This window comes from Panthera uncia, chromosome D1 (assembly GCF_023721935.1).
Source record: "Panthera uncia isolate 11264 chromosome D1, Puncia_PCG_1.0, whole genome shotgun sequence".
In the NCBI taxonomy this organism is placed as follows: domain Eukaryota; kingdom Metazoa; phylum Chordata; class Mammalia; order Carnivora; family Felidae; genus Panthera; species Panthera uncia.
Window position 1 is genome coordinate 15,579,794 of NC_064808.1, and position 23,709 is coordinate 15,603,502.

Below are 23,709 nucleotides of genomic sequence, written 5' to 3' on the forward strand. Positions count from 1 at the left end.
GCTGCTTCCCCGTGACATCACGCGGCTCGGGGAAAAGTGCGAGCGTGAGCGCGAGTCGAAGCCACAGCGCCGGGAGCTGCGGGCGGAGCAGGGGCCGCCCCTTGGCACCCCGTCCCCGCCCCCGGCCCGGCCGTGCGCCCCGCCCGCTGGCCCACGGGCCGCCCGCTGGTCCTGCCGTCTGTCAGGTGCGAGGGGACCGGGGCGGAGGTGTCTGGTAAGTGACTCCGCGGCGGAGCGGGGGCGGGGGGACACGGTTGCGAGAGAAGGACGCGGGGCTCTCGGACCCTCTGAGGCTCCCCGGAGGCTAGTCCCACTGGGACGTGTCCCCAGGCTCCTTTGGGGGCGAGAGCGGTGCTGGGAGCTGCACAGGGCCGGTGGGTGAGGGGCCCCGCTGGAAGAAAGACCCAGAGTCTCGGAAGCTTCTCCAGGTGCGCCTCTGGGAAGGAATGGACATTCAGGAGGTCGGGGGAGGGGGTGCCCGCCCACAGCCCTCAAGGCACCTGGAGCAGCCGTCGGGGGCGGGACCCCGCACTCCAGCCCTCCCACTGGCAGCTCTGGAGGGCGCCGGGCGCTGGAGCCCTAAGGAGCCTTTTTCCCGCCCGTCTCCCCGCCCCCCACCCCCGGAGCTGCCAGCCCACTCCGGTCCACGAAGTCCTCCATCCGCGACCTTGAACCCCGACGGAAACACCCCTACCCTCTCCCGGTGCCCCTCCCCCACTCCAGGACTACTCCCTGCGGTTGCCCAGGCTCCGAGCCCGGGAGAGCCAGAGCCAAGCCCCAGGCCCAGTGGCGGAAGTGTCAGCGCAATGTCGATGCCAAATTTCCTGAGCTCCTTCTCCCTCCTGTGAACTCTTGAGTCTCTTCTCCCGCCCCAAGGACGGATTCAGGGGCCACAGCCTTCCCAGAGCCCTACAGTGAATGCCTAAGAACCAAGGACCCACACCCCAACCCCCTCCCCACGTCGTCCAGAGCACGCGCTCCGTTCTCGTCCGGAAAAGGGGGGGGGGGGTGCTCCAGAACCCAGGAAAGCATGGTGCCCACGCCCAGAGGCTGCAAGAACTGCGTGCTAGGGCTTTGGGGGGAGGGCGGGGCACCAGAGAGCCAGGGCCCCATCGACCAGGACGGAGACCTGGAGGAGCCTCTGGAGGAGCCTCTAGATGAGCCCAAATAATACCCTCCAGGTCTTCCCAGGCCCAGGGCTTGAGAAATCAGGTGCCCACTCAAGATGCTGGGGCCAGACAGTGCCTCTCTGGTGGGGTCTGGTATGGGAGCGTTAGAATATTACACTCAACTGACCCAAGCCCTGGCTGGGCCTCCGCGTTTTGGGGTGCTGCTGGTACACTCTCGCGGGCGGACTGGGCACCCTTTGGGCATAATGCTCCACGGGCAGGCTGAGCTGAGCCTGGTGTCCTGTAAGGCTAGTGGGGCGACTCAAGCAGCGGCCCCTCGACAGAAGTCAGTCACAGGCTGGGACGCCACCCACACCGCAGCGTTGGGACCGGGGACACCACTGGGTGCCAGCTAAGGCAATGCCCCAAGGTCAGGATACCGTTGCAGCCCAGATTGTAGTCTAACCTTGCTGTCCTGGCCACGACCCTTCCCCACCCACGAGCAGAGCACGATCCAGACACTGGCTCTTGACTTGATTTTCTCTGCGCTGAGACAGCCAAAGTCTGAGCTGAGTCTCCTGGCAGGGGCTTTTGGACCGGAGTCAGGTCACCTACTGTGGACCCTGCCTTTGCTCCTGTACACAAACTCACAGGGACAGGGCACACTCGAATCGTGTGCATCCCCCAGGCCACAGCACTCCGGGACCGCACAGGCATGCACAAGCACGTGTCCACATGGCACGGGCCTGCTCACGCGCACACGGGCACACTGGTATCCAGGCGTGGCCGAGCGCGCACACACGCACATGCAGCTACTAGCTTCTACTCGCGCTCCCCAGTAATCACACACAAACAGAACTCGCACTCGCCTTCCCGCCCACATGTTCCTCGGCGGGGGCCGAGTGTAAGTCGGGCGCCCTTAACTTTTCCACCACTGAACCCGCGTGGAGTCGAGGGCAGCTCCCAGGCGGGGCTTGGCGGGGGAGGGGGTGAAGGGGTGGGGAGAACCGCGTCCTTCCCCTGGGAGGCCCTGCCCTGGAGCCTCCTCTGTGCTCGCGGTCGCGTTGGAGTTGGGGGCGGTGGCGAAGAGCGGCCGCCCTCCCGGAGTCCGGAGCTGGTACCCAGGGCTCGACATTGCCATCTAGTGGTGTGCACAGCCCTGGGCAGCGTCTCCCTCCTCCCCACATCTCGGGCAGGCCTGGATCACAGAGAAACGCCCCCAGAGAGAGTTGCTGTCTGAATGCCTCCGGGAGACCCCCCAGAAAGATGGTGGTGTGGGGGGCGGGAGACACCATGCCTCACCTTTTCTGGGCTGGCAGCTTCCCCAAGAGGACCCAGAGCGGAACTAAACCACCTGCCACCTCCTTGGAGACAAGATGTCCCGGAAGGAGACAAGAAAGAGGTCTCTTCTCTTCTGGGAAAGCCAAGTAGGGGGGCCGGCAAGGAGTGGGAGGGGATCCTTAGTTCTTTGGTTTTGAACAGTGGAGAGTAGAGGCAGGAAATCAACCTGAGGCGGGTTGAGGTTGAGAAGGTGGCTCCTGGGTTCTAATCCTGCCCCTGCCCCTACTTACACACTGGATGACTTTGGGCCAGCTAATTAACATTGTCCTCATCTGTAAAAAGATACTTACATCAGTGAGATGGGGATACTATTAGTACCTGCCTTATCAGGCTTCTGCAAGGATTAAACCAGATAATCTATATAAAACACTCAGAGGGGTTCCTGACTCATAGTTAACACTCAATAAACCAAGGCTATTATGTTTTTCATATTTGGCACCTCCAACCCTGTTCCCATCTCGCTGGCCTGCGTCCTGGCCTGGGGAGGTGAAAGCAAGGCTCTCCTTGGAGCTGGCGGACCATTGCCCACCCTGCACCTGCCTGCATGTGCCTGGGGAGGGCAGCCTCTCCATGCTGGCGGCCCAGCTCCGAGGGCGACACCCGGAATCTCTCCAAGCTGAAAGGAGCTGTCAGAGACCCCAGGGAGGGTGGTGTTCAGTCTTTGCCCTTGACTCGTTTGTGACCTTGGAGATGGCCACACCCCTCTTTGAGCCTTTCCTCCTGGGAACCAAGGGTTTGGACAGGTGAGCATGAAATGCCAGGCTAGGAGGCTGGGGCTGTGTCTGCAGTGGTGAATGAGGGGGGTCGAGGCCAGGCTTGGGCGGGGGGAGTCACCCTGACACCTGCCTTCAGCCTGTGGCACATTTTCATGCTGGAGATGGAAAGTCTAGTTGCTGATCCCCACAGCTGCTTGGGCGGGGTCCCAGGACCCAGTCGTCTCTATATAGTGAATGAGCAAGAGAAGGGCAGGAAGGTGATGTGGCTTGTCTAAGGCCACACAGCTACACCCTGCTGGCCTTGGAGCCTGGGCTGCAGCGGGACTGCTCCTTGCTCCACACACCCCGCCTCTCTCTCTCTCTCTCTCTCTCTTCCTCTCTCACACGCGGACGCTGTGTATACGACAGTGCTCAGGGCTGGCGGGGCTGGGAGGGGGCCCGTGTGCGTGTGTGTAATGGTGTGCATGTTGGCGGGTGTGAAGGAGGCTGGGCTGAACGGCTGCCCTGGCACGGCGCGCCGGGCGTGGGCCCCTCTCACGTGTATGGGAGAGGAAGGCGGGGGAGAGATGAAGAGGAACCTGGGTGGGAGGGGGCGCAGGCCGTGTGCTGGGGGGGGGGGGCACTGGTGTGCTGGTGGGCCCGGCGGCGGGGTCGGGTGGGGGGGGCTCTGGCTGCGACAGACTCCCCTGCAGCACTGCCCCTCTTCCCCCTGAGACGCTCTGGGTTCCCTTCGGGCTTCCTTTGGGTTCTTGGTCGGGGTGAGGGCTGGCCCTGGCCCCTTGGAAGCCATGTGTGCCTTTGCTTGGCTGGCAGGCCCTCTAGGCTTCTAGGCTTCTGATTCCTCACGTCCTCAGCTCCCACCACTCCCGCTGGCTGTGGACAGTCCCTAACTCCCCTGCACTGAGGCTCCCCCCCCCCCCCCCCCGCACTGGGGCTGGGAGGGAGGGCTGGTGGGGGGACGTCTCAATGGCATGTGCCTCCCGAGCCTCGCTACATGGCACTCTCCTCCTCATCCTTGAGGCTTCCCTCTCCGTGCCCGCTCTGGTCATCCCAGAAGCCCTCCCCGAGGTGGGACTACTGCCTCTTCTGGCTCTCTGGGCCTCCTTCTGCCAGAATCCTTAGCTCTGGGACAGCAACACGTCAAGGATTTTGTGGAACCTTGGTCAGGTTATTTAACATCTCCGTGCCTCAGTTTCCCCATCTGTAAGTAGTGAAAAATCAAGGATTCTACCTCACAGATTTGTCGTGAGGAAGAAATAAATTAATATTTATAAAAAGCACAGAAAGTTCCGGACACTTAGACAGTTAAGTATTAGCTGCTAATATGTATCCTTGCCTTTGTCCTCAGTACCTTCTGTAAGGATTGAGAACAGGTCCCCTGGTGACTTTTGGTTACAGAACGAGGAGGTAAACGAACACTTCCGGCCGGAGCCACATGCTGACCTCTGGGACCACTCAAGCCGTCCCCATTGCTTCTGTGGGCCCTGCACACACTGGCCTGTCTGTGCCCCACACGTGCCTCAGGACCTTTGCTCTGGCCATTGGCCCTGAGTAAGCCACCTCCGCAGCTCTTCACATGGCTGTCTCCTCGCCACTGTCCGGATATCACCTCCTTGGAGAGGCCTTCACTGATCACCCAGCAAGGCAGCATCCCTCTCTGTCCTCTGACTCCCTCACTCTACTGTTGCCCTGCCTTGTTTTCGTTCTAGCACTTTTTTTGTCGCTCACGTGTCTGTGTGTCTGCCCTGATCAGGCTGTAAGCTCCGTGAGAGTGGGGGCCGCGGGTGTCTCATTCACGTCCGTAACTCCTGCACCGAGAACAGTGCTTGCACAGAGTAGGCACTCAGTAAGAGATGAACGAAGGGATGGGTCAGAGTTCTCTAAGGTTCTGCGCGATGATGTCCCTCTGTCACCTTGAGTTACCTCTGCAATCCAATTCTACAGCTCATCCTTTTCTCTCTCTCTCCTTCCTTCTCCAGACACCGCCCGCCCACTACCGCTAACCAAAATGGCGAACTTCACACCAGTCAACGGCAGCTCGGGCAACCAGTCTGTACGCTTGGTCACATCGACCCACAACCGCTACGAGACGGTGGAGATGATATTCATCGCCACGGTGACAGGCTCGTTGAGCCTGGTGACTGTCGTGGGCAACATCCTGGTGATGCTGTCTATCAAGGTCAACAGGCAGCTGCAGACGGTCAACAACTACTTCCTCTTCAGCCTCGCGTGTGCCGATCTCATCATAGGCGCTTTCTCCATGAACCTCTACACCGTGTACATCATCAAGGGCTACTGGCCTCTGGGCGCCGTGGTCTGTGACTTATGGCTGGCCCTGGACTACGTGGTGAGCAACGCCTCTGTCATGAACCTTCTCATCATCAGCTTCGACCGGTACTTCTGCGTCACCAAGCCCCTCACCTACCCGGCCCGGCGCACCACCAAGATGGCGGGCCTCATGATCGCCGCCGCCTGGGTCCTGTCCTTCGTGCTCTGGGCACCTGCCATCTTGTTCTGGCAGTTTGTGGTGGGCAAGCGGACCGTGCCAGACAACCAGTGCTTCATCCAGTTCCTGTCCAACCCAGCAGTGACCTTCGGCACAGCCATCGCTGCCTTCTACCTGCCCGTGGTCATCATGACGGTGCTCTACATTCACATCTCCCTGGCCAGTCGCAGCCGGGTTCACAAGCACCGGCCCGAGGGCCCTAAGGAGAAGAAGGCCAAGACTCTGGCCTTCCTCAAGAGCCCCCTGATGAAGCAGAGCATCAAGAAACCCCCACCGGGGGAAGCCGCTCAAGAGGAGCTGCGCAACGGCAAGCTAGAGGAGGCGCCCCCACCGGTTCTGCCACCGCCGCCGCGCCCGATGGCCGACAAGGACACTTCCAACGAGTCCAGCTCCGGCAGTGCCACGCAGAACACCAAGGAACGACCACCCACAGAGCTGTCCACCACAGAGGCCACCGCGCCTGCCATGCCCGCCCCTCCCCTACAGCCGCGGGCCCTCAACCCAGCCTCCAAATGGTCCAAGATCCAGATTGTGACAAAGCAGACGGGCAACGAATGCGTGACAGCCATCGAGATCGTTCCCGCCACACCAGCTGGCATGCGTCCGGCGGCCAACGTGGCCCGCAAGTTCGCCAGCATTGCCCGCAACCAGGTGCGCAAGAAGCGGCAGATGGCGGCCCGGGAGCGCAAGGTGACACGGACCATCTTCGCCATCCTGCTGGCCTTCATTCTCACCTGGACGCCCTACAACGTCATGGTCCTGGTGAACACCTTCTGCCAGAGCTGCATTCCCGACACGGTGTGGTCCATCGGCTACTGGCTCTGCTACGTCAACAGCACCATCAACCCTGCCTGCTATGCCCTCTGCAATGCCACCTTTAAAAAGACCTTCAGGCACCTGCTGCTGTGCCAGTATCGGAACATCGGCACTGCCAGGTAGGCAGGCAAGGGTGCCCCAGAAGGTGCTGGTGGTCACGTGTGTGTGCTGAGCCATGTGGTCTCTCCCGTGGCTGTCAGGGAGAGATTTGGAAGCATCTCTCCGTGTTCACGTTCGCTGAAGAGAACTGAGGTCCCCAAGACCCCGTGAGGCTCAGGAAGAATCTCTGGCAGGATTCAGAGAGACCAGATCTCTGCTCAGGCTGAGGAGGGTCAGCCCCAGAAGCGTCTGAACCAAGACTGCCTGGCCCACCTCTGTTGCCCTGCCTCAGGGAGCTGGGAGGCACTGGCCTCCTGGGGCACCTGCCCCACTGTGACCAACCAGCATGGCTGAAATAATGACATCTGGAGGGAAGTAAAAGCCCAGGATCCCCCTTGGGAGGAGCAAAGGAGCCACTGCTTTGGAAAGGAGGCTTGGGAAGGGAGTGGAAGGCTGGGGTCCCCCATTGTGCCGTAGTTGGTGCTTTCTCCCTGCTGCACCCCGCATGTAGGCTCAGCCCCTCCTCCCGGGTCCCGTTCCAGGGGCAGAGCTCTCCCCTTGCTGCAGCTGTTCAGCCAGGCTCTGGGTGGGTGGGCTCTCAGGGCCCCTTGCCACATGCTCCTCGCAGCCCTGCACGTTCAGGATGGGGTAGCTGGGAGGTCAGGGGTGCACACTCAGGAACCGAGATCTGGCTTCCTGAGGTCCCATGCTGAGCAGAGAGGCCCAACGGATTCTGAAGAGTTCTCCCAGCAGGCTTCTGCAGTGAGGGAGGCCTGGGTCACAGGCGAGAATGGGGGCGGACTTGACTGTCACAGGCTTCAGTGACAGCGAGGGCCGGGCCGTACCAAAAGGCCTTTGGTTGAGTGTGGCTGAGATGGGGAGTGTCAGTTCTAGGGAATCTTCCAGGTTCCCTCCCAGTCCTGGTGTGGCCCCTGGAAAGACCAGACTGAAAGGCTCAGGTGACTTGGGGGTCCCCTTTCAGGAGTCAGTAGGGGCCCTGGGAGAAATTTTCAAAACCGTTCTGCTTTTCCCATGAGCTCTGGGGAGCATTCACCGCCAAGCCCCCTGGCCCCTAAAAGCCACAGTCCCCACAGCCTTCCCTTTCCTTCACCAGTTCCCGCCCCAACAAATTACCACAGCAAACTCCCTGGGAAGGGGCTTTTATATATTAAAAGAAAAGCTTTTATTGGGGGGAAAAAAACACAACGGTTTATTTGTTTCTTAGTAATGGCATCTTTGTGGGGAAGGACAAAAGGGGGTACCGGGAATCACATCCCTCTGGGGCAGGAGGCTCAAGTGGTCCACAGTCCCTTGTTCCTCCCCATTTGGGACACTTGGGGGTGGAGAAGTGAAAGGGAAGAAGCAGGGTATGATTGATAAAGCTAATGAGTAGACAAAAGGCACTGGTAGGTTCGATCTTGGCCCCGTGGGAGGGAGGGCACGGGCCCCGGGCTCCTTGGCATCCAGACCCGGCCGCTAGTCCTTTCCCTTCCCTTTCTTGGCTGTAAAACAAGTGAGAAATAATGCGTTAGAGGAGTCCCGGTGACCGGGAGAGACCCCCTGCACATACATCAGGGAGAAAATTCTGCCCCCTAGTGGCTCTGGATCAGCTGACCTGGTGGCCAGGGGGACAGTGCAGCCATATTGATGCTGGACCTGCCCCACACCAACTTATACTTTCACTGGGGTTCAGAAAACCTTCAGGCTCTTGGTCCCAGCCGCCCTCAGTCTCGGCCTCCTCACCTAAGATGTGGGCTGATTCACCTCTGCCCTGATGGCCTCTCTAGGCTGCTGTGAATCAGGAAGGAGCTAAGGGATAGCACAAGTGTGGGCTGTGAAGTCCTTTCAATACGGGAAAGGACCCAAGCTGACCCAATGCTCCCTCTGGCTGGAGAGATGACAAAGGCAAGTCCTTCCAGGTCAGTCAACTTCCCTGAACCCTAAGCAAAATGCTCCAACACCACAGAGCGGGTTTGTGCTTCCACTTGGGCCAGAAGATTTAATAACCCCTAAGTACCTTCCGCGGCCCCCCCTCGGTATGTGCCCCCTAAGCTATCTCTACAGACAGGGAAACCAAGTGCAGAGATGTCAAGAAGTCCTTCTCCAAAGTCCAAAACTTCAGGCTTAACCGTTCCCTTTCACAGGTGGTGCAGCACCCCCCCCCCCCCCCCCCCCCGCTATGACCCCGCCCCCCTCTCCCACTTCCCTGACCTTTGGCCTTGGCTTTGGTCTTGGGGGTGCAAGGCTTGGTCACGCGGATGGTCTCCTGGCACTGGGCATTGTACCGCGCCTTCTTCAGGGTGCCTTGGCGGGCCTTCGTGCCTGTGCCCCCATCACACGCTCCCCAGCTCTCAAACTTGTACTTGCAGTCGGCTGGCGGGAGAGTGCCCAGGATCAGCGGGGCGGCCCAGTGGCTGGAGGCCACAGACCTGCCCAGGTTTCAGTGAGGCCGTGCCCCCCTTTTCCTGCCCTCCGCCTGCGCCCCGCCTCACCTCCAAACTCCTTCTTCCAGTTGCAGGGCACCCTGCACCGGACGCGCTGGGTCTGGGCCCCACAGGTACCCTCGCGGAAACCCACGCCGCAGTCCTTGCTGCTGGGGGTGCAGGGCCCCCAGGTCCACTCCGCGCACTCGTTCCCCGGGCCGCCCTTCTTCACTTTGTCTAAGACACACGGGGAACGGAGCTCAGGACCTCGCGGCACGAGAGACTCACTCAGGGGCCGTTTCCTGGGGTCCTGGCCTCGGAACCCCGGCGGCCAGGCCAGAGGTCGCCAGCCTCGCTGGCCCGTCTCCAGCCCTCCTTCAATCCCCCACACCCCGTATCACCTTTCTTTTTGGCCACCGCGGTGGTGAGCGCCAGCAGGGTGAGGAGGGCGAGGAGGAGGAAGCCTCGGTGCTGCATCCTGGGGGTGGGGGTGGGGGAGAGGTCGGGTCAGAGTCCCCCCGCCTGCCCCCTTCCACACGTGGGGCCGCACGCGCGCACCTCCCACCCCCGTCCCCACAGTCCAGGCCTTCGGGCCGGGGCGGCGGCAGGATTCTGGGGCCGGCCCCTCGCCGCTAGCCGGGGCGCACAGCCGGAGGCGTCTCCCTGGGGAGGGCCTGGAGCCCAGGACGCAGCTCAGACCCCCACCCTGCCTCCGGCCCCCAGGGCGGCTGGGGCCCAGCGGGCGAGGGGCCGAGGCCGCCGCCGCACGCCCGCCGGGACCCCGCGCGCTCACTCGCTCGCTGCCCGCGGTGCTGCGCTCCCTCCCGCGCCGGGCCCGTCCCGCTCCGGCCGCCGCGGCCCCTTTTGTCTCCAGAACCGGTCTGAGCCGGTCACATGGGCCCCCGCCCCCTCCCCGCCCCCCCCACCGAGGAAGGACCCGCCCCGCCCCCTCCCCTCAAACCCGCGCCGCCCCCAGACCCCGGCGTCCCCGCCTCCGCTCCCGCCCCGCGCGTCCCGGGCGCTTCTACCCCGGCTTCCCGCCGCGGGTCCCCGCACCACCCCCCGCTCGCCCCGCCCGGGCCGTCCGCGCTCAGACGACGGGCTCTGCCGGTCCCCCGTCTTCTGAGCCCGGGGTCTCCCGGCCCCAAGCTTCTGCCCTGCCTCGGCACCCCTGGCCCCTGCCCGAGCCCCAGGTTCCCGCCCCCGCCCCCTCCCCGGGGCCGTCCTCTTTCCCCGCTGGACGTCTGCCTCTCCTCCCGGGGAGGGGAGACTGGGAGGATGCAGACTGGGAGGGAGCTGGTAACCCCGGGGTTGTGACGGGTTCCGGCGCTCGGCGAGGGGCCCGCGTTCCAGCCTATGTGCGGCTCAGTCCCCCGATGACTAACCCCGTCGAGGACCGGCCCTTTGCGCCCCCTTAGCTGCTGGGGAAGGAGCGCAAGCCCCCACCCAGGGTCGCTCCTTAAGTGAGCAGGGAGATGCCCCGCTCAGTGTTAGGGGAGCCTGGGGACACTGAGCCCCCGAGAAGGCGCTCGGACGCAGGGGACGCCGTGCCTTTCCAGGAGCGCAGGTTTTCGGGGGCGGGAGCTGGGGGGGGGGGGGAAGTTGTTGGAGGAGGAGCCCGCAGGCTGGATTTGGTAAGGCTAGGGAGCTGACGAGAGCCGTCTGAGAAGTTCCAGATGCAGCCACGGCGGCAGCTGCAAATGCCCACCCCTTCCGACCTTGGGGGATCACCTCACCCGATCCCCTAAAGAGTAAATGCGACTGAGGCCTGGGGGAAGGAGCTTGCCCAAGGCCATAGGGCAAAGGGGCCAAAGAATACAGGCCTCACCCCCGCCCCACCTCTCTTTCACTTTCATTGTTATCGTCCCTGCGGGAAGCGGGAAGCGAGAGGAAATCAGCGCTCGGAAGCGCCCCGGCACGCTCCCCCCCCCCCCCCCCCCCCCCCCCCCCGCCCCGCAGAGCTAGGCAGCCAGGCAGAGGTCAGGTCTCCGCCAGGTCCTGGCACGCCCCCCTCCCCAAAGGGGTCTGGGTCCAGGGTGTCCAGCCCCCCTCCACCAGACCCCATTGCTTCTGGAAGACCTTCCCAGCCAAAAAAAAAAAAAAAAAAAAAAAAAAGCAGAAAGGAAAAAAATCCACTTTACTGAGTCACACCCAGCTGTAAACATGTCACCACGAGAGCCCCACTCCAACCCCCAGGCCACACAGTCGGGCATCGATGAAATGACTGAGTACATAGGGAGGGTCACCGGGGGTAGGTGCCAAGCAGGGCAGCGGGCAGGCAAATGCAGCAGCCTGTTTCTGGAAGGAAGCCCTGGGAAGGGTGGAGTCGGGGCAGGAGAGAGGGCCCAAGCTGCCAGGAGGCTCAGGGTGGGGCCCCTAAAGGAGCAGGTGGCTTAGGAAGCCTCTTCCTGAAGGCTCCCTGATAGGGCCTCAAGCCCCTCTGCCCTCCCCCTCTACTCCTAAACCCCACGAGGGCACCTGCTGCGGTGAGGGCGAGGGCTGCCCTGAAGTGGTCCAGCCCCGTCCCCCAAAGGCCTGCCCAGCCCAGTCCAGTTTCCTGTTCCCCCGTAGGCCCCGGGTCGGGCTGGGGCCTCAGGGGGACAGGTGAGATCCCCCAGCTCCTCAGAGTCCAACCCTCGTCCGGGGCGGGCGGCTCCTCAGGGGGCAGCACGGGGCTCCTTCCCTGGGGCATGGGTCCCCCCGTGGTAGTCCGACTGGAATGTGGCAGTGAGGTGGGCGATGAGGGGGCTCGTCCTCAGGCTGGCCCTGTCCCTCCTCGCTGCCCTGGTGTCAGCCTCACAGCTACACAGCCGTCTCTTGGTCCTCCCGCTGGATCATCTGGTAGTGCTGCCGGTTCTCTAGGTAGGCGGCGAGCTCGGTGTCCTGAGCCTTCTCGGCCCGCTGCCGGGGGGTGTCACCCTGGATGAGGGGGTTGCCGCCATCAGTTCAGGGACCTGTTGACCCCCCCCCCCCCCCGCCCCAGGCTTGGGAGAGGGCAGGGAACCTTCCCTCCGGGCTGCCAGTGGGGGAGGGAAAAGCCTCAAAGGCCAGGCAGTCATCCACACCCCACCCTCCGCTGGCCCAGGTTTCTCAGGATCCGGACTATGCTGGCTGAAGGACAGCTTCGGGTCCCGAGCGGCGGCCCTCCCCTGTGGCTCCCCACTTACAAGGGCCCGAGTTTGGGAAAGGGTTGGTTTGTGCTGGTGTGGACTTCCTGCTAGTCTGCTCACCTGCTGGTCTGTCTTCATGAGAGAGGCCCCAGCCTCCACGATGTAGTGGCAGATGGTACGCTGGCCCAAGGCCGCTGCCTGGTGCAGACAGGTCTCCCCACTGCGGAAACAGGGGCTGGCTGTGGACCCCCATCCTGTTCTCAGGGCCCTCTCGTCTGTCTCCAGAGGGCTATTAGAGCACGAAGCTCAGAGCTGTGGGGCAAGGGCAGGACAGAGGTGGCCTGGAAGGGTTTATGGGCTCTGACCATGAACCGAGTGGGAAGGGCTAGATGAAGACAGGGCAGGTTCCAGAGCAACCAAGGTCTCCCGATGCCCAGATACTCACTTCTCCTCCACAGCATCAAGGATCTCTGGGGGCGCTAGAGAAGAGGGGAAGGGGAGGTCAGAGAGGCCTGACGCCCTTCCCTCCTCCCGCTGCGGCCCCCGGCCCCGGGGCCCCCAGTGGCTCAGCTCACCGTGGTCCAGCAGGTAGCGGACCACTTCCTTGCTGCCCGTGCTGACCGCATGGTGCAGGAGCGTGCGGCTCTGCTCGTCCCGGTGCATGAGGTCACCCCCAGCTCGGTGCAGCTCCTGGAGCTGAGGGCAGGAGGCAGAGAGCAGGGCTGGGGCTCCTCAGGGCTACCCCCCTGCCAGCCACAGAAACGCCCCATCTCATACAGGCCGCAGGCCTGACGCTACTGTGCTCACACATCATCCCTCTGGGGGTCTTTCTGGAGTGTAGGGGAGAGACACTGGGCTTCTCACACCCCAGGGGCCCATGAACTCCCCAGGACCACTGATGACCAAGCCCTGGAGCCTGCGGTTCCTCTAAGACTTGCTCCTTTCTGAGCACCGGGGACAGGCAGGCTGTGCCAGGGAGCCCCTACGAAGGGACACCGGGAGCGGGACAGGGACGGGAACAAGGTGGAATGGGACAATCACCATGGAGATTCTGCAGCGGGCCAGTGGCTGGCTCCCAAACAGGCCAACCCTTGGCCCCACCCTGAGGACCCACCCCACATGGCACAGAAGGGAGAAGCCGAGCCCCTCGCTAGTACCTTACAGAAGTTGTTCCTCTTGGCGGCCTCAATCAGCTCTTCACCTGCACGGAACACCTGCCTGTTACACTCTGGGGCCGGAGGCCCCGGCTCGTGTCGGTGCACGAACGTGCTGTGGGGAGGGCGGGCCTGCCGGGGCACGTGTGCTGAGGGCTCGGCTGTGGTCCGTGTGACCGTGCGGACCTTGCCGGTTGTGGGAGGATGTGTGTGGGCTCCACCCCACCTGGGGCCGGGGAGAAGGGAGAGCCCTCACCTTTGGGGGGTGCCACATCCCCTGGCAGTGACCTGCAAGCAGAGCGGGGTGAGATGTGAGCCGGCGACGGCACAGGCCCGGCTGGTCCCCCTCCCCGCCCCAAGGTGCTCCCTGCGTTCCTTCAACAGTTTATTGTTGCCTACATGGCAGGTGCTGTTCTGGGTGCTGGTGATACAGCCGTGAGCAAGACCGAGAGCTCGCTCGCAGGGAGCTTACATTCCAGTCAGGGAGATGAACAAGTCAACAAATATATAAGGCGTTCTGAGAGTGGGAAGCGCTGAGGAACAGAGACAGCGCGGTGTGATCGCACAGCAACTTCAGCTGGGGTTCCTGGGAAGACTCCTCTGAGGAGGAAACTCCCAAGCTGCGGTCTGAGTGGAGGGGGCAGCTCGATGAGGAACGGGGGAAGTGTCTGAGGCAGGAAGGACAAGTGCAGAGGAAGGCAAACTTGAGGCCCGGACAACCTGGGCAGGGCACTGTGCTGGGCAGCGGGGATGGAGGGTGGGTGGGTGGAGGGGTGAGGTTGGAGTGCTCGGATGTTGGGGGATGGGGAACAGGACTCATAGAGAAGTGGGGGGGGGGGGGAGGGGGAGGCGGGGAACCCAGCGCAGCAGGATGGTCAGTGACGCCACTTTCCTGGGGTCAAGGGACTGGTCAACTGGGTGTGGCCAGGTTCGGTTCTCTGCCGATGACTCAGCCTGTGGGGACCCAGCAGCTAGCTTGACACCGGACATGTGTCTGGTGTTGAAGGCGGGACTTCAGGAGCTTCTGGCTTGTGGGTGGGGTTTAGAGCCAGGGGGGCTGGAGGAGCGGCAGGACTCACCGGAGTGTGGGTGAGCAGGGGGAGGTGGGAAGAGGGGAAGTGGGGGTTGGGAGGTCAGGCCGGGCCGATGCCCCCAGAAGCTCAGGGTCCAGAATATAAATCTCATCCTGTGCGATCTCAGTCACATAGTTGAGGTGTTCCTGTGGGTGGGGAGGTCAGGGACCAAGGGTCAGGATCTTCCAGGGCCGCCGATGGTGGGGGTGCAGGGGCAAGGCCAACGGACCTGGAGAAGCCTCTGCTAGGAGCATGAACGCGAGCAGGCGCAAGCCGGGTGAGGGGCCTTCCCAGCCCCTTCCCACTGCTGAGCCTTTACCCAGGCTGCCCAGCCTCTGGGCAGAAGTGCCTTAGCATCTGTGTCTCACTGGGCAGCATCTGTGTTCCCAGGCCCTCGCACCCACCCAGCAAGACTTTTCTGGGAATGCCAGCTCCCTTCACTGTTGGCGGCGTGCGTGCCAGTCTGGAGGGCAGGGCCATGCCCTGTCTGCGGCCCGAGCAGGTGTGCGGGCGCGACACAGTATGAGGACTAGGGGGTGGGGAGCCCATCTGTGGAAGTGTGGGCCAACAGGAGAGGGCCCTCGGGTGGCTCGGAGCCAGCGATGGATGGAGGGCCGCGAGTGCTCACCTGGGCCCGGTCGATCCTGTAGAAGCGGCTGGCAGTGGTGGCTGTGGGGAAGGCAGAGAGCCGGCTGAGGGGACAGGAGGCCCTTGTCCAGGCCCAGATTTTCTGCTGCCCCACCAGGAGCCCTGAGGGAGGGGGCAGGACACAGCCCGGGACTGCCAGGAGCTGGTCCTTCAGGGCCACTCACCGTCCAGGAAGCACCACTTGGGGGACAGTTTCTGGCAGGTGGGGGACTTGGCTCCAGCACCTTCGTGCTCCTGCTGAGAGAGGCGGAGGCCGGGAGTTGGGAGAGAAAGGAAACTGCAGCAGCTGGGCACAAGCGGGACGGGCTCCTGACCCCCTCCCTCACCTGCTGGAGCCTCTCGATGTGCGCCCGGCAGAGCTCTAGGTCGCTGTCTCCTGGGACCACCACGGTGCCCAGTGGCACGGCTGGGGGACAGAGCAGGCCGTCAGCAGCTGGCCGTATCCTCCTGCCTCCCCCACCCACCCCGGCCTCGGCAGCTCCGTGCCCCCAACTGTCACTCACAGGCCTCCTTGAGCTGCTCCTTATCATAATGCAGGGCCTCGTAGTCATGCATGCTGACTCTGCTCACCTGGATCCGCAGCTGCTCAGGCACGGGCTGCTGGCTGAGGCACGGGGCAGAGGGTGGGAAGAGGGCACATGGCAAGGATCCTCAGCCAACCACTGAGGGGCAGACTGAGGGGCCCTGCCCAGCTTCCCTGGGGCAGAGGGACTGGAGGCCCCCTTTCCGGCTGGGGAAACCAAGGCTCAAGAGAGGGGCAGAGTCTGGCCTTGGGTCCGGGGCAGGTGGCCGGGAGGGGGACGTACTCGCTATGCAGGGGGGCGGCACTCCGCCGCTTGGCCTTCTGCACCATGGTGGCCTGGTTGCGCAGGGCGATGCGAATACGAGAGGCCGCGAGTTTGCAGGGCTCGCCATCCACCTGCACCGGGATGGCCTTAGACGTGGTGAGCACCACCTCGCGGCACTGTGTCAGCCGCTCACCGTGCCCGCCCACCTGCAGCGCTGCCTGTGGGCGCAAAAGGCTCAGGTCAGGCGCCAGGGCAGGGGCAGTGGGGCCCCCAGCTCTGTTCCCCCCAGGGATGCTCTGGCCAGGGAACACAATGACAGTGACCCCCCAGACAGAGAGCAGAGAGGGAGGACAATACCCCAGTCAGAGAGCTGAGGGAAGAGTGAGACCCTGCTGGGGGAAGGGAGGGAGGGAAGGGGAGACCCCAGCCAGGGAGATGAGCATGAATTCTCCTATCTCAGCCAGTGAAAGGAAGTTCGGTAATCGCCCCCCTTCCATCTTGGAACAGTATTCTTGGTCACTGTGGGGACAGAGCCAGGGGCAAAGCAGAGCCAGGGCTCCAGACAGGTCCCTTGCTGGCCCACTCACCAGGGACGTCATGGTAAAGCCAATGACCTCGAGGTAGCCATCATCATGCCGCTGGGGCTCAAAGTCGTGGTGCTCCCCAGGGTGGCCCCAGGGCATGGTGCCTGCGCAGTACCTGGAGGGGAAGGCAACACAAGGGCCTTCAGAGGACAGTCCTGCAGGATGGAGACAGCTGGGCCCACACAGAGCCCTCCCCTCCTCACCTGGGAATATTCAGGAAAACAATGCACTGGGGCTTCAGGTCCTGGATCTTGGGGGTCAGGTCGGTTCCATCACACTGGAGGCAGGAACAGGGGAGGGTGTAAGCTATACAGCCGTGCCAAGGCAGCCTCCCTCTCTGCTGGGCCCACCCACTCTGCCTGCCAGCTTGGTCCATTTACCACCACTCGGATGTGCTTGGCCAAGTCCTTAGAGCTGCCCATCAGGAAGTCAGAGAAGGCTGTCTGTGGGAGACAGAGGGCATCACCATCTGGTAACAGAGACTTTCCCTTACCACTGCCCAGAAGGGGTCCTGTGGCCTAGCAGACACAGGTGGGCAGGGGGCTTAGGTGGCAGAATAGTGGGCATGGTGGGGGCTATTGCTGGCAGACCCCAGACTCACCCCGGCGTAGAACATCTTATTTCGAAAGCGGCTGTTGAATTTCTCTGGGTTGGCCTCTGGGTGGCGATAAGAAACAGGGGACAGTCAGTCATTCTGAACTTGCTGGGGCTTCCCAAGCTGGGGTGGGGAGGAAGGGCTGGGAACAAGTGCCTTTCTTTTACTGCTGGGGGCAAGTTCTGACCCTCTCAGGGACCCTCCTGTGCCTCTTCCTCCCCAGCCTCCCAATGCCTCCTCAGCAAGAGGTTGCCAACCTCGAGACTCGTGAAACTCCAGGGTGACGTGGGCATCGAAGCCCAGGCTGAAGTAGTTGTTGAAGACATCCAGGGGCAGCTGGAAAAAGGTCACGGGGCCAGCATCAGGGCTGCGCCTAACAGACCCCTCCCTGCTCTGGCCTGGCCCAGGCCAGGGGCCACCAGGCTCGCTAAGCCCATGCACTTTTGGAAGCCTTTCCCCCAGTTAAGAGGATCTACCACAAAGTTCTTCCTCCAGCCAGTTCCCCGCCTGAGGCTCTGGCCTCTCAGCTTCCGGCTCCGGTGAGGCTCCTCCAAGCGCCCCATACACAAAACAGCCCCAGCTCTGCTGACACTCTCTTCCCTGGCTTTCTGTCCCCCATGATGCTTCTTCCCCAAAGTGCCATATTCTCTAGGAGCTCTGTGAGAACAGGGACTTTGCTTTGTTGCCGCTTAAAATGGTGCCTGGCATGTGGCAGATATTCAGTAAATATTTGCCAAGTGGCTGAATAACAACTAGCTTGTGGAGTACCATTATTACCATTGTACGGAAGAAGCTGAAAGTCTGGAGAAACGAAGAGATTTGCCCAAAGTCCCTGAACTGGCAAGTGAGAAAGAGGAGGCCAGCCCGGGTCTCCCGAGACTGCCCCCCGCCCCCACTGTAGCGGCTGCCCCTGGCCCTGGCCGCCCTACCCGGTCAGTGGCGCCCTCGTCACGCTCCTCGGGCCCCGCGTCGGGGTTGGGCTCAGCACGGAGGTCCCAGCGGTCTAGCTGCACTACATTCCCCTCCTCCACGTGGGAGAGGATCTTGGACACGGGCTCATCCGTGTAGCCCTGGTGGGACAAAGGGCTCAGGAACCGAGCCTCTCCTGGGGAGAGGCGTGCAGGGTTGCACGGCCCACCCCCAGCTCTCCTACCCTGCCGTGGGCTCTTACCCCTCCCCAGTTGAGGGTACGGGCCAAGTCATTGCCAGTGCCCAGGGGCAGAATGGCAACGGGCGGCGGTGGTTTTAAGCGCAGCTGGTCCAGGGTGGAGAGGATCCAGCCGACCTGGAGGGGGCAGAGCACAAGAGGCCAGGTCAGACCAGCGGGGCCCAGGCTCAGGCCCCAGAGAGGCGGGAGACTCGAGAAGCGAGCAGCGGGAGAACTCACCGTGCCGTCGCCTCCGCACGCCAGGATCCGCAGGTTGTGCACTTTGCGGTACATCTCCAGCCTGGGGTCGGAGGACCGGAAGTGTCAGGGTACATACACCCTACCCTGAGTGCCAGGCAAGCCCCCTGCCACTGTCCCCACGGAGCCTTGGCAAGTACTTACGCCTCCTTGGGCCCTCCCTGGCTCAGGTCAAAGACTTGTCGGGGATTGAGATACCACAGGAAGGACTGGATGATCTTAGCGCCCTGCGGGGGACCGGGGGAGTCAGTCAGGGCTGGTGGGCTGAAGTGGGGAAAAGCACATGAGAAGGCTGTGGCTGTGGGAAGCAGGCCCAGCGAGGGGCAAGGGGTGGAGACAGAATCAGATCTCCTCAGTATCTCTGGGAAAGAGGGATGGGGCAGGAGCCTGCCATGGAACCTGGGAGCAGTTGCTGGGGAGGGGAGGGGAGGGGTGCAGAGCCGGAACCCGTTCCTCCCCCAAGGCTCCCGGTGGAGAGGGGAGGCTGTGCGTACCTGGTTGCCCCCACTCTTGGGGTTCACAAACACCAGCAGGGGCTTCATGAGGGGGGATGGGGTGGGCCTGATGATGAAGGGTCTCCAGCGGCCCTCCTTGGAGACAGAGAGACAATAAGGCTCTTTCCTGTCTTGAAGACCTTACCCCCATTTTCGGCAGTGCGCCCTCATACTACCTCCAGGTCAGACCTTAAGTGGGCCTGGCCATACAGAGGCAACTCGGATCTGGCCTCACACCCTCCTCTGGGGCCCAGAGCCCAAACTGACCCACCAAAGGCTGCATCATCAGCCCAGGGGCCTCAGTATTCCAAGAAACAGGCCCCTCTTTCCTGTTCCCCTCCAGTGGCCCACCCAACCCCAGGACTAACCTCTGGCCCTTTCTTGCTAGATTTCCTCTTAAAGGATGCTCTCTTTTTCTTCTTGCTTGCCTTGAGGGTATTCTGCGAGGGAAGCAGGGGCATTGGTGACAAGGTGGGAGGGCTGGGGTAGCCAGCAGAGCCCAAACGTGGGAGTGGTGTCAAGGGTGCAGGCAAGACTCACCTGGGGCCTTCGAGCGCGAAGGATCCAGGTGGGTGGGATGACCACGGCAGCGTGGACCCCCAGGGAGCACGGCTCCTCGATCTGCTGCAGCATGAAGCAGGACACCTTGCTGTGGTACTAGAGAGGAGGGGGCACAGCTGAGCCGGGCTGAGCTGAGGCCTGGGGACCCCCACCCAGTGCAGCCCAGGGGACAGCCTACGGCGGGGCAGGGCGAGCACTCACTGCTTGCTTGCACCAGGAGCAACTGATGGCCACGATCTCCTTGCTGTGGAAGGTGAACTTCTGCTGGAAGCCCTAGGGGGAAGGGGGTGGTTGGGGCACCAGGGACCAGGTCCAGAGCAGCAGGCCCAACCCCTCTTCTGTTGCCAACCTCTCTCCACCCCGGGAAATTGAGCACATTTTTTAAAATTAAAAAAACAATGGGGTGCCTGGGTGGCTCAGTCGGTTAAGCGTCCGACTTCGGCTCAGGTCATGATCTCGCAGTTCATGGGTTCAAGCCCCGTGTCGGGCTCTGTGCTGATAGCTAGCTCAGAGCCTGGAGCCTGTCTTCAGATTCTGTGTCTCCCTCTCTTTCTCTGTCCCTCCCGTGCTTGCTTTCTCTCTCTCTCTCAAAAATAAATAAAACATAAAAGTAAATAAAAATAAATAAAATAAAATAAAAAACAGAACAAAATGACAAAAAAAAAAAAACCCTGTAAAATAAGCCCCTGGAGCAGGGAGGCTTATGACTCTCTGAAGTTAACTGCAAGGCGTTGGGTGCACACATGTGATCTGCTCAAAGGATCCACAGCTAACTCCTGTAGGCTGAGATGCCCTCCTCCCTGACCCCAGACCCCCAGGCCCCTGGGCATTTCCAGCGCTTCACGCTTCTTCACAGTACCTATCACATTCATACCCTTGTTCGCCCTACAAACGTTACTGAGGGCCTGCTGGGTGCCAGGCTGTGCTTGGCACTGAAAGTGGGCAAAGGAAAAGAGGCACAAGGCCCCTCGACCTTCCATGGCCTATGCTTACTGACAGAGACGCACAGGAAGCAGACAATGACTAAGTGACCACCACACTGTGGACTGTGCTCAGGAAGACTGCCTGCAGAGTCTGTCTTCAAGCCACACCCTCCTCCTCCAGGAGAGCAGGGACCCACTACCCACTACCCAGTGGGGCTCAGCACCCAACAGGCGTTCAACAAGTATCTGCCGAGTTACTAAATGAGTAAGTCTAATTCTCAGAGGGCTCACGTGTAATTTCCAAGCAGTCCAGATACCCTGCACTAGAAGATAACTTTCTTCCCTGCTCTCCTGCTCTGTCCAGAAGCCTAGGTGTTTTGGAACTGAATGGGCACCTCAGCCAGGTTGAAACAGAGCCCTAGGACTCTGCACTCAGGAGAAACAGTCGGTGATGGGCAGGTCACACTGGATGCACAGCCTGAGGCTCGGGGGCCACAGGGCCCAGGTCCGGTGGTCATCAGGCTGGCCAACTTCCCTGGGCAGGGCCTCACCTTCCCACAGTGCCGACACTTGCCATCCTGGCGTCGCCTGTGTACCCAGTGGTGGCGCACAAATGTTGGCTGGTGGAGGAAGAGAGAGTATCACCGGAGTGAGGGGTGGGGCTGCAGGAAGCTCTCTGCAGGAGTGTGTGTGAGGTGAGAGGGGCTGGAGACTTCTCTCCATGGCCTCAAGGTGGGGACTGAGGCTCGGGGTAGGGGAGAAGAGTGAGGAGGCACAAGAGGCAGGCAGTGTCCCATCCACTCTGCAAGCAGGGCCTGCCAGGCCTTCCCCATTGAGACGCTCTCAGAGCCTCAGCCCTGCACCTCCCTGGGCCCCAGAGCAGCCTCGAAGTTGCTGAGTCCCCTGGTGGCACTCTGGAGACACTGTGGAGAAGTCCACTCAGGAAACTTGGGGCCTCCTTACCTGTAACTACCCTGGGCACTTACCTCACGGATGTTCCTGGAGCCTGATTCACGGAAGGACGGCTTACAGCGGAAATTTATCTGTGAAACATTGCAATGACCACCCAAATGTCAGAACCTCCTTTCACGGAGTCAGGCATATAGCCACCTCCTCCAGGGAAGTGTCACTCACAAGGTAGAGATAGCCCCAAATCATCCTGGGAGCCCTCAGAATGTGAGACACCTCTTTTCAGAAGCCCTCCTGCATCCCTGCCTCCTCTCCACCATAGCCAGAAGGACTTTTTCCTCCCTCTGTTAGTATCCTGGGATGGGGGAGACTTGGAGTTTTGTGTCTACTCCCCCACCATTAAAAGGCAGTATGGTTTACCCCTCCCACATTTTCCCCTTACCCTCGAATGCTCCCAACCTAGGCACGTGCAGGCACCCTGATCGGTGCTTGCAGACTTGTGCTGGCTGGTCCCTGGAGACCATTAGCTCACTTATGAAAACTGGTGTGATCCCATCTTAGCCTCTGTAACACCTGGGGCTACGTTTGTCTCTCTTTTCCCACTGTCCCTGCTTCAGCCTTAGCAAAGTTGCAGGGAAACCTCACTCTATGAGTCAGGGGCTGGGGCAAGTGACCCACATTAGCCTTGCTGATGCCACTCCTAGTCCTACAAGCTTTCCCATGTGCTGATCGGGGTTTCTGCTGCCTGGGGAGCCCCCCACCCTTGGCCTGGATCTGCCTGCTCAATGTCCCCTCTACCTTGCTTTAGAAGCACGGGCCAGGGCTACACAGGAGTGGCCTAGCTTCGGCAAGACCATGGCCCCTTCTAAATGTTAATTTAGGTGCTAATAAAACGGGGTCTCGGCCATCGCTCATTATTCATCCATAGTGAGCCCCACTCTGTGCCAGGCTTGTTCTGGGCAGTGGGGATAGGGTAGCTAATAAAGGAGAGGAGGGAGACAGGACTCAAATGCAGGCATTTCAGCTCGAGGGTCTTTGGCTCTTCACCACCATGCAGGCCGGGGCACTCTTGGCAGGCAACGCTTGTAACATGAGTATCAGTGCAGAAATACACATGTGTGTTTGCTGAGGGGCTTCAGCACCCAAAGGGGAGGGGCAGGAAAGGCTGAGCACTCACACTTACCTTCTCCAGTTGCTCAATGCAGGGGGTGTGCACCACGATCTTGCAGGCTGCACACTTTCTCCGGGACACTGATTTCTGCTGCAGAAAATGAAGAGGAGGCCCTGAAGCACCAGGTAACTCCGTCCAGAATGCTGCCCCAGGGCCAGGAGAGAAATCCTTCCATCTTCCCTCTCTGTTCACTGGGAACCCCCGATCCTGGCACCAGAATACAGCCCCCGTTCCTCCTGCCACCCTCAGGCAGCCCACAGCGGGCGCTCAGGTGACAGTCCTGTTCCCACCTTCCCAAGAAGGCCAGCAGAGGTCTGTCTACAGGCTTCTAGACCCACTCTACCAGCAGGGGGCAGCATGCCGCAGAGAGCTCACTCACCAGCATCTTGGCTACACAGTACTGCTCCCCAACATAGCAGAAGTCCCCTGACACGTTGGTCTCGAACCAGATGTGCTCCCCATAGGTCGCGGACTCCTAGACCGCGAGACAAGCGTGCTCAGCGCGAACCTGCTACCCAGCCCTCCAGTCAGTCCCTGTGCTGCCCCACCAGCCCTCCTCTCTCCCAAGACAAACCTGCTCCAGCCACCACAATCTACTTTGCTCCATCCTGTTTCCACAATGTCCCTACTCTTTTAAGATTAAAAAAAAAATTTTTTTTAAGTAATCTTTACACCCAGCGTGGGGCTTGAACTTACAACTCCAAGATCAAGAGTCGCAAGTTCCTCCAACTGAACCAGCTAGGTGCCCCTCCCACTGTCCCTACTCTTGAGGGCTTGGCTCAAATGTGGATACCCTAGGAGGTCTGCCCTGACCCGAAGGCCCATGGGCTCCTCTCACAGCTGCCCCCAGCACCTCCTTCCATCTCTAACTGCTGCTGTGGCTCCAAGCCCATCCACCTGTCCCTCCCTCCTAGCACCCCGCCACTCACGCTCCAGTCCACAGTGCTCCGGATCTGCCGCTCTGGCTCGCTGCACAGGGCCCCGGGAGCGGGAGGAGGGGGTGCCAGGTGCTGGAGGCCCGACTTGGTGATGGCTTTCCTACAGGAAAGGAGATCGCTGAGGCCAGCTGAGCATCTGGTGACTCTGCTTCCTTCTCCCCTTACCTGGGATCTCTGCCCTCACTGTGACTTTAACCCTTGGCCAGGACAGGGACCGCAATGAGGAGGGTAGATGCCCCAGGACAACCTAAGACCCTGAGAGGTTCCCTGCAGGAGACTCAGCCCTCCTCACAGCCCTTGGGGAGCGCGCTGGCTTCCAGGCACTATCCAGGGCCATTCCCAAGCG

General features: G+C 61.5%; 3 protein-coding genes across 8 annotated transcripts in view; 1 reads left to right on the forward strand and 2 right to left on the reverse strand.

Moving 5' to 3' along the window:
* Positions 1-5,071: 5,071 nt before the first annotated feature.
* CHRM4 (cholinergic receptor muscarinic 4) lies at positions 5,072-7,673 on the forward strand. The gene has a single exon (XM_049647433.1). The coding sequence runs from the start codon at positions 5,175-5,177 to the stop codon at positions 6,609-6,611; it is 1,437 nt and encodes a 478-aa protein (XP_049503390.1). The 5' UTR covers positions 5,072-5,174; the 3' UTR covers positions 6,612-7,673.
* Positions 7,674-7,967: 294 nt separating this feature from the next.
* On the reverse strand, positions 7,968-9,906 carry MDK (midkine). The gene is made up of 5 exons (XM_049647443.1): positions 9,804-9,906; positions 9,412-9,488; positions 9,080-9,247; positions 8,799-8,960; positions 7,968-8,089 (listed from the first exon to the last, which is right to left on the reverse strand). The coding sequence occupies exons 2-5, from the start codon at positions 9,485-9,487 to the stop codon at positions 8,064-8,066; spliced, it is 432 nt and encodes a 143-aa protein (XP_049503400.1). The 5' UTR covers position 9,488; positions 9,804-9,906; the 3' UTR covers positions 7,968-8,063.
* A 1,222-nt stretch (positions 9,907-11,128) lies between these two features.
* DGKZ (diacylglycerol kinase zeta) overlaps positions 11,129-23,709 on the reverse strand; it is a 33,419-nt gene continuing 20,838 nt past the window's right edge. For 3 of the 6 annotated variants that reach the window (XM_049647487.1, XM_049647473.1, XM_049647461.1), the window contains exons 2-31: positions 23,355-23,463; positions 22,805-22,900; positions 22,438-22,515; positions 21,332-21,388; positions 20,897-20,965; positions 19,624-19,695; positions 19,402-19,518; positions 19,230-19,301; positions 18,862-18,957; positions 18,512-18,594; positions 18,350-18,410; positions 18,134-18,247; positions 17,892-18,032; positions 17,220-17,298; positions 16,969-17,024; positions 16,748-16,810; positions 16,571-16,644; positions 16,371-16,482; positions 15,802-16,001; positions 15,499-15,599; positions 15,322-15,401; positions 15,160-15,229; positions 14,976-15,016; positions 14,354-14,493; positions 13,531-13,562; positions 13,278-13,321; positions 12,696-12,816; positions 12,566-12,599; positions 12,241-12,340; positions 11,129-11,929 (exon numbers count right to left, since the gene is read on the reverse strand). In XM_049647487.1, the coding sequence (XP_049503444.1) occupies positions 11,813-11,929; positions 12,241-12,340; positions 12,566-12,599; positions 12,696-12,816; positions 13,278-13,321; positions 13,531-13,562; positions 14,354-14,493; positions 14,976-15,016; positions 15,160-15,229; positions 15,322-15,401; positions 15,499-15,599; positions 15,802-16,001; positions 16,371-16,482; positions 16,571-16,644; positions 16,748-16,810; positions 16,969-17,024; positions 17,220-17,298; positions 17,892-18,032; positions 18,134-18,247; positions 18,350-18,410; positions 18,512-18,594; positions 18,862-18,957; positions 19,230-19,301; positions 19,402-19,518; positions 19,624-19,695; positions 20,897-20,965; positions 21,332-21,388; positions 22,438-22,515; positions 22,805-22,900; positions 23,355-23,463 (2,629 nt within the window). In that variant the 3' untranslated portion in view covers positions 11,129-11,812. Of the gene's footprint in view, positions 11,930-12,240; positions 12,341-12,565; positions 12,600-12,695; positions 12,817-13,277; positions 13,322-13,530; positions 13,563-14,353; positions 14,494-14,975; positions 15,017-15,159; positions 15,233-15,321; positions 15,402-15,498; positions 15,600-15,801; positions 16,002-16,370; positions 16,483-16,570; positions 16,645-16,747; positions 16,811-16,968; positions 17,025-17,219; positions 17,299-17,891; positions 18,033-18,133; positions 18,248-18,349; positions 18,411-18,511; positions 18,595-18,861; positions 18,958-19,229; positions 19,302-19,401; positions 19,519-19,623; positions 19,696-20,896; positions 20,966-21,331; positions 21,389-22,437; positions 22,516-22,804; positions 22,901-23,354; positions 23,464-23,709 lie in introns of all 6 variants that reach the window. The other 3 variants (XM_049647476.1, XM_049647465.1, XM_049647452.1) reach the window with 2 other exon arrangements.

Bases quoted from the DNA above. Each gene is read 5' to 3' on its own strand.
- MDK (XM_049647443.1), bottom strand. From the start codon at position 9,487: ATGCAGCACCGAGGCTTCCTCCTCCTCGCCCTCCTCACCCTGCTGGCG. The intron at 8,961-9,079 runs GTGAGGCGGGGC...CTCTCCCGCCAG, and splicing joins CTGGAAGAAGGAGTTTGGAG to CCGACTGCAAGTACAAGTTT. The intron at 8,090-8,798 runs GTCAGGGAAGTG...CTTGTTTTACAG, and splicing joins GACCAAAGCCAAGGCCAAAG to CCAAGAAAGGGAAGGGAAAG.
- CHRM4 (XM_049647433.1), top strand. From the start codon at position 5,175: ATGGCGAACTTCACACCAGTCAACGGCAGCTCGGGCAACCAGTCTGTA.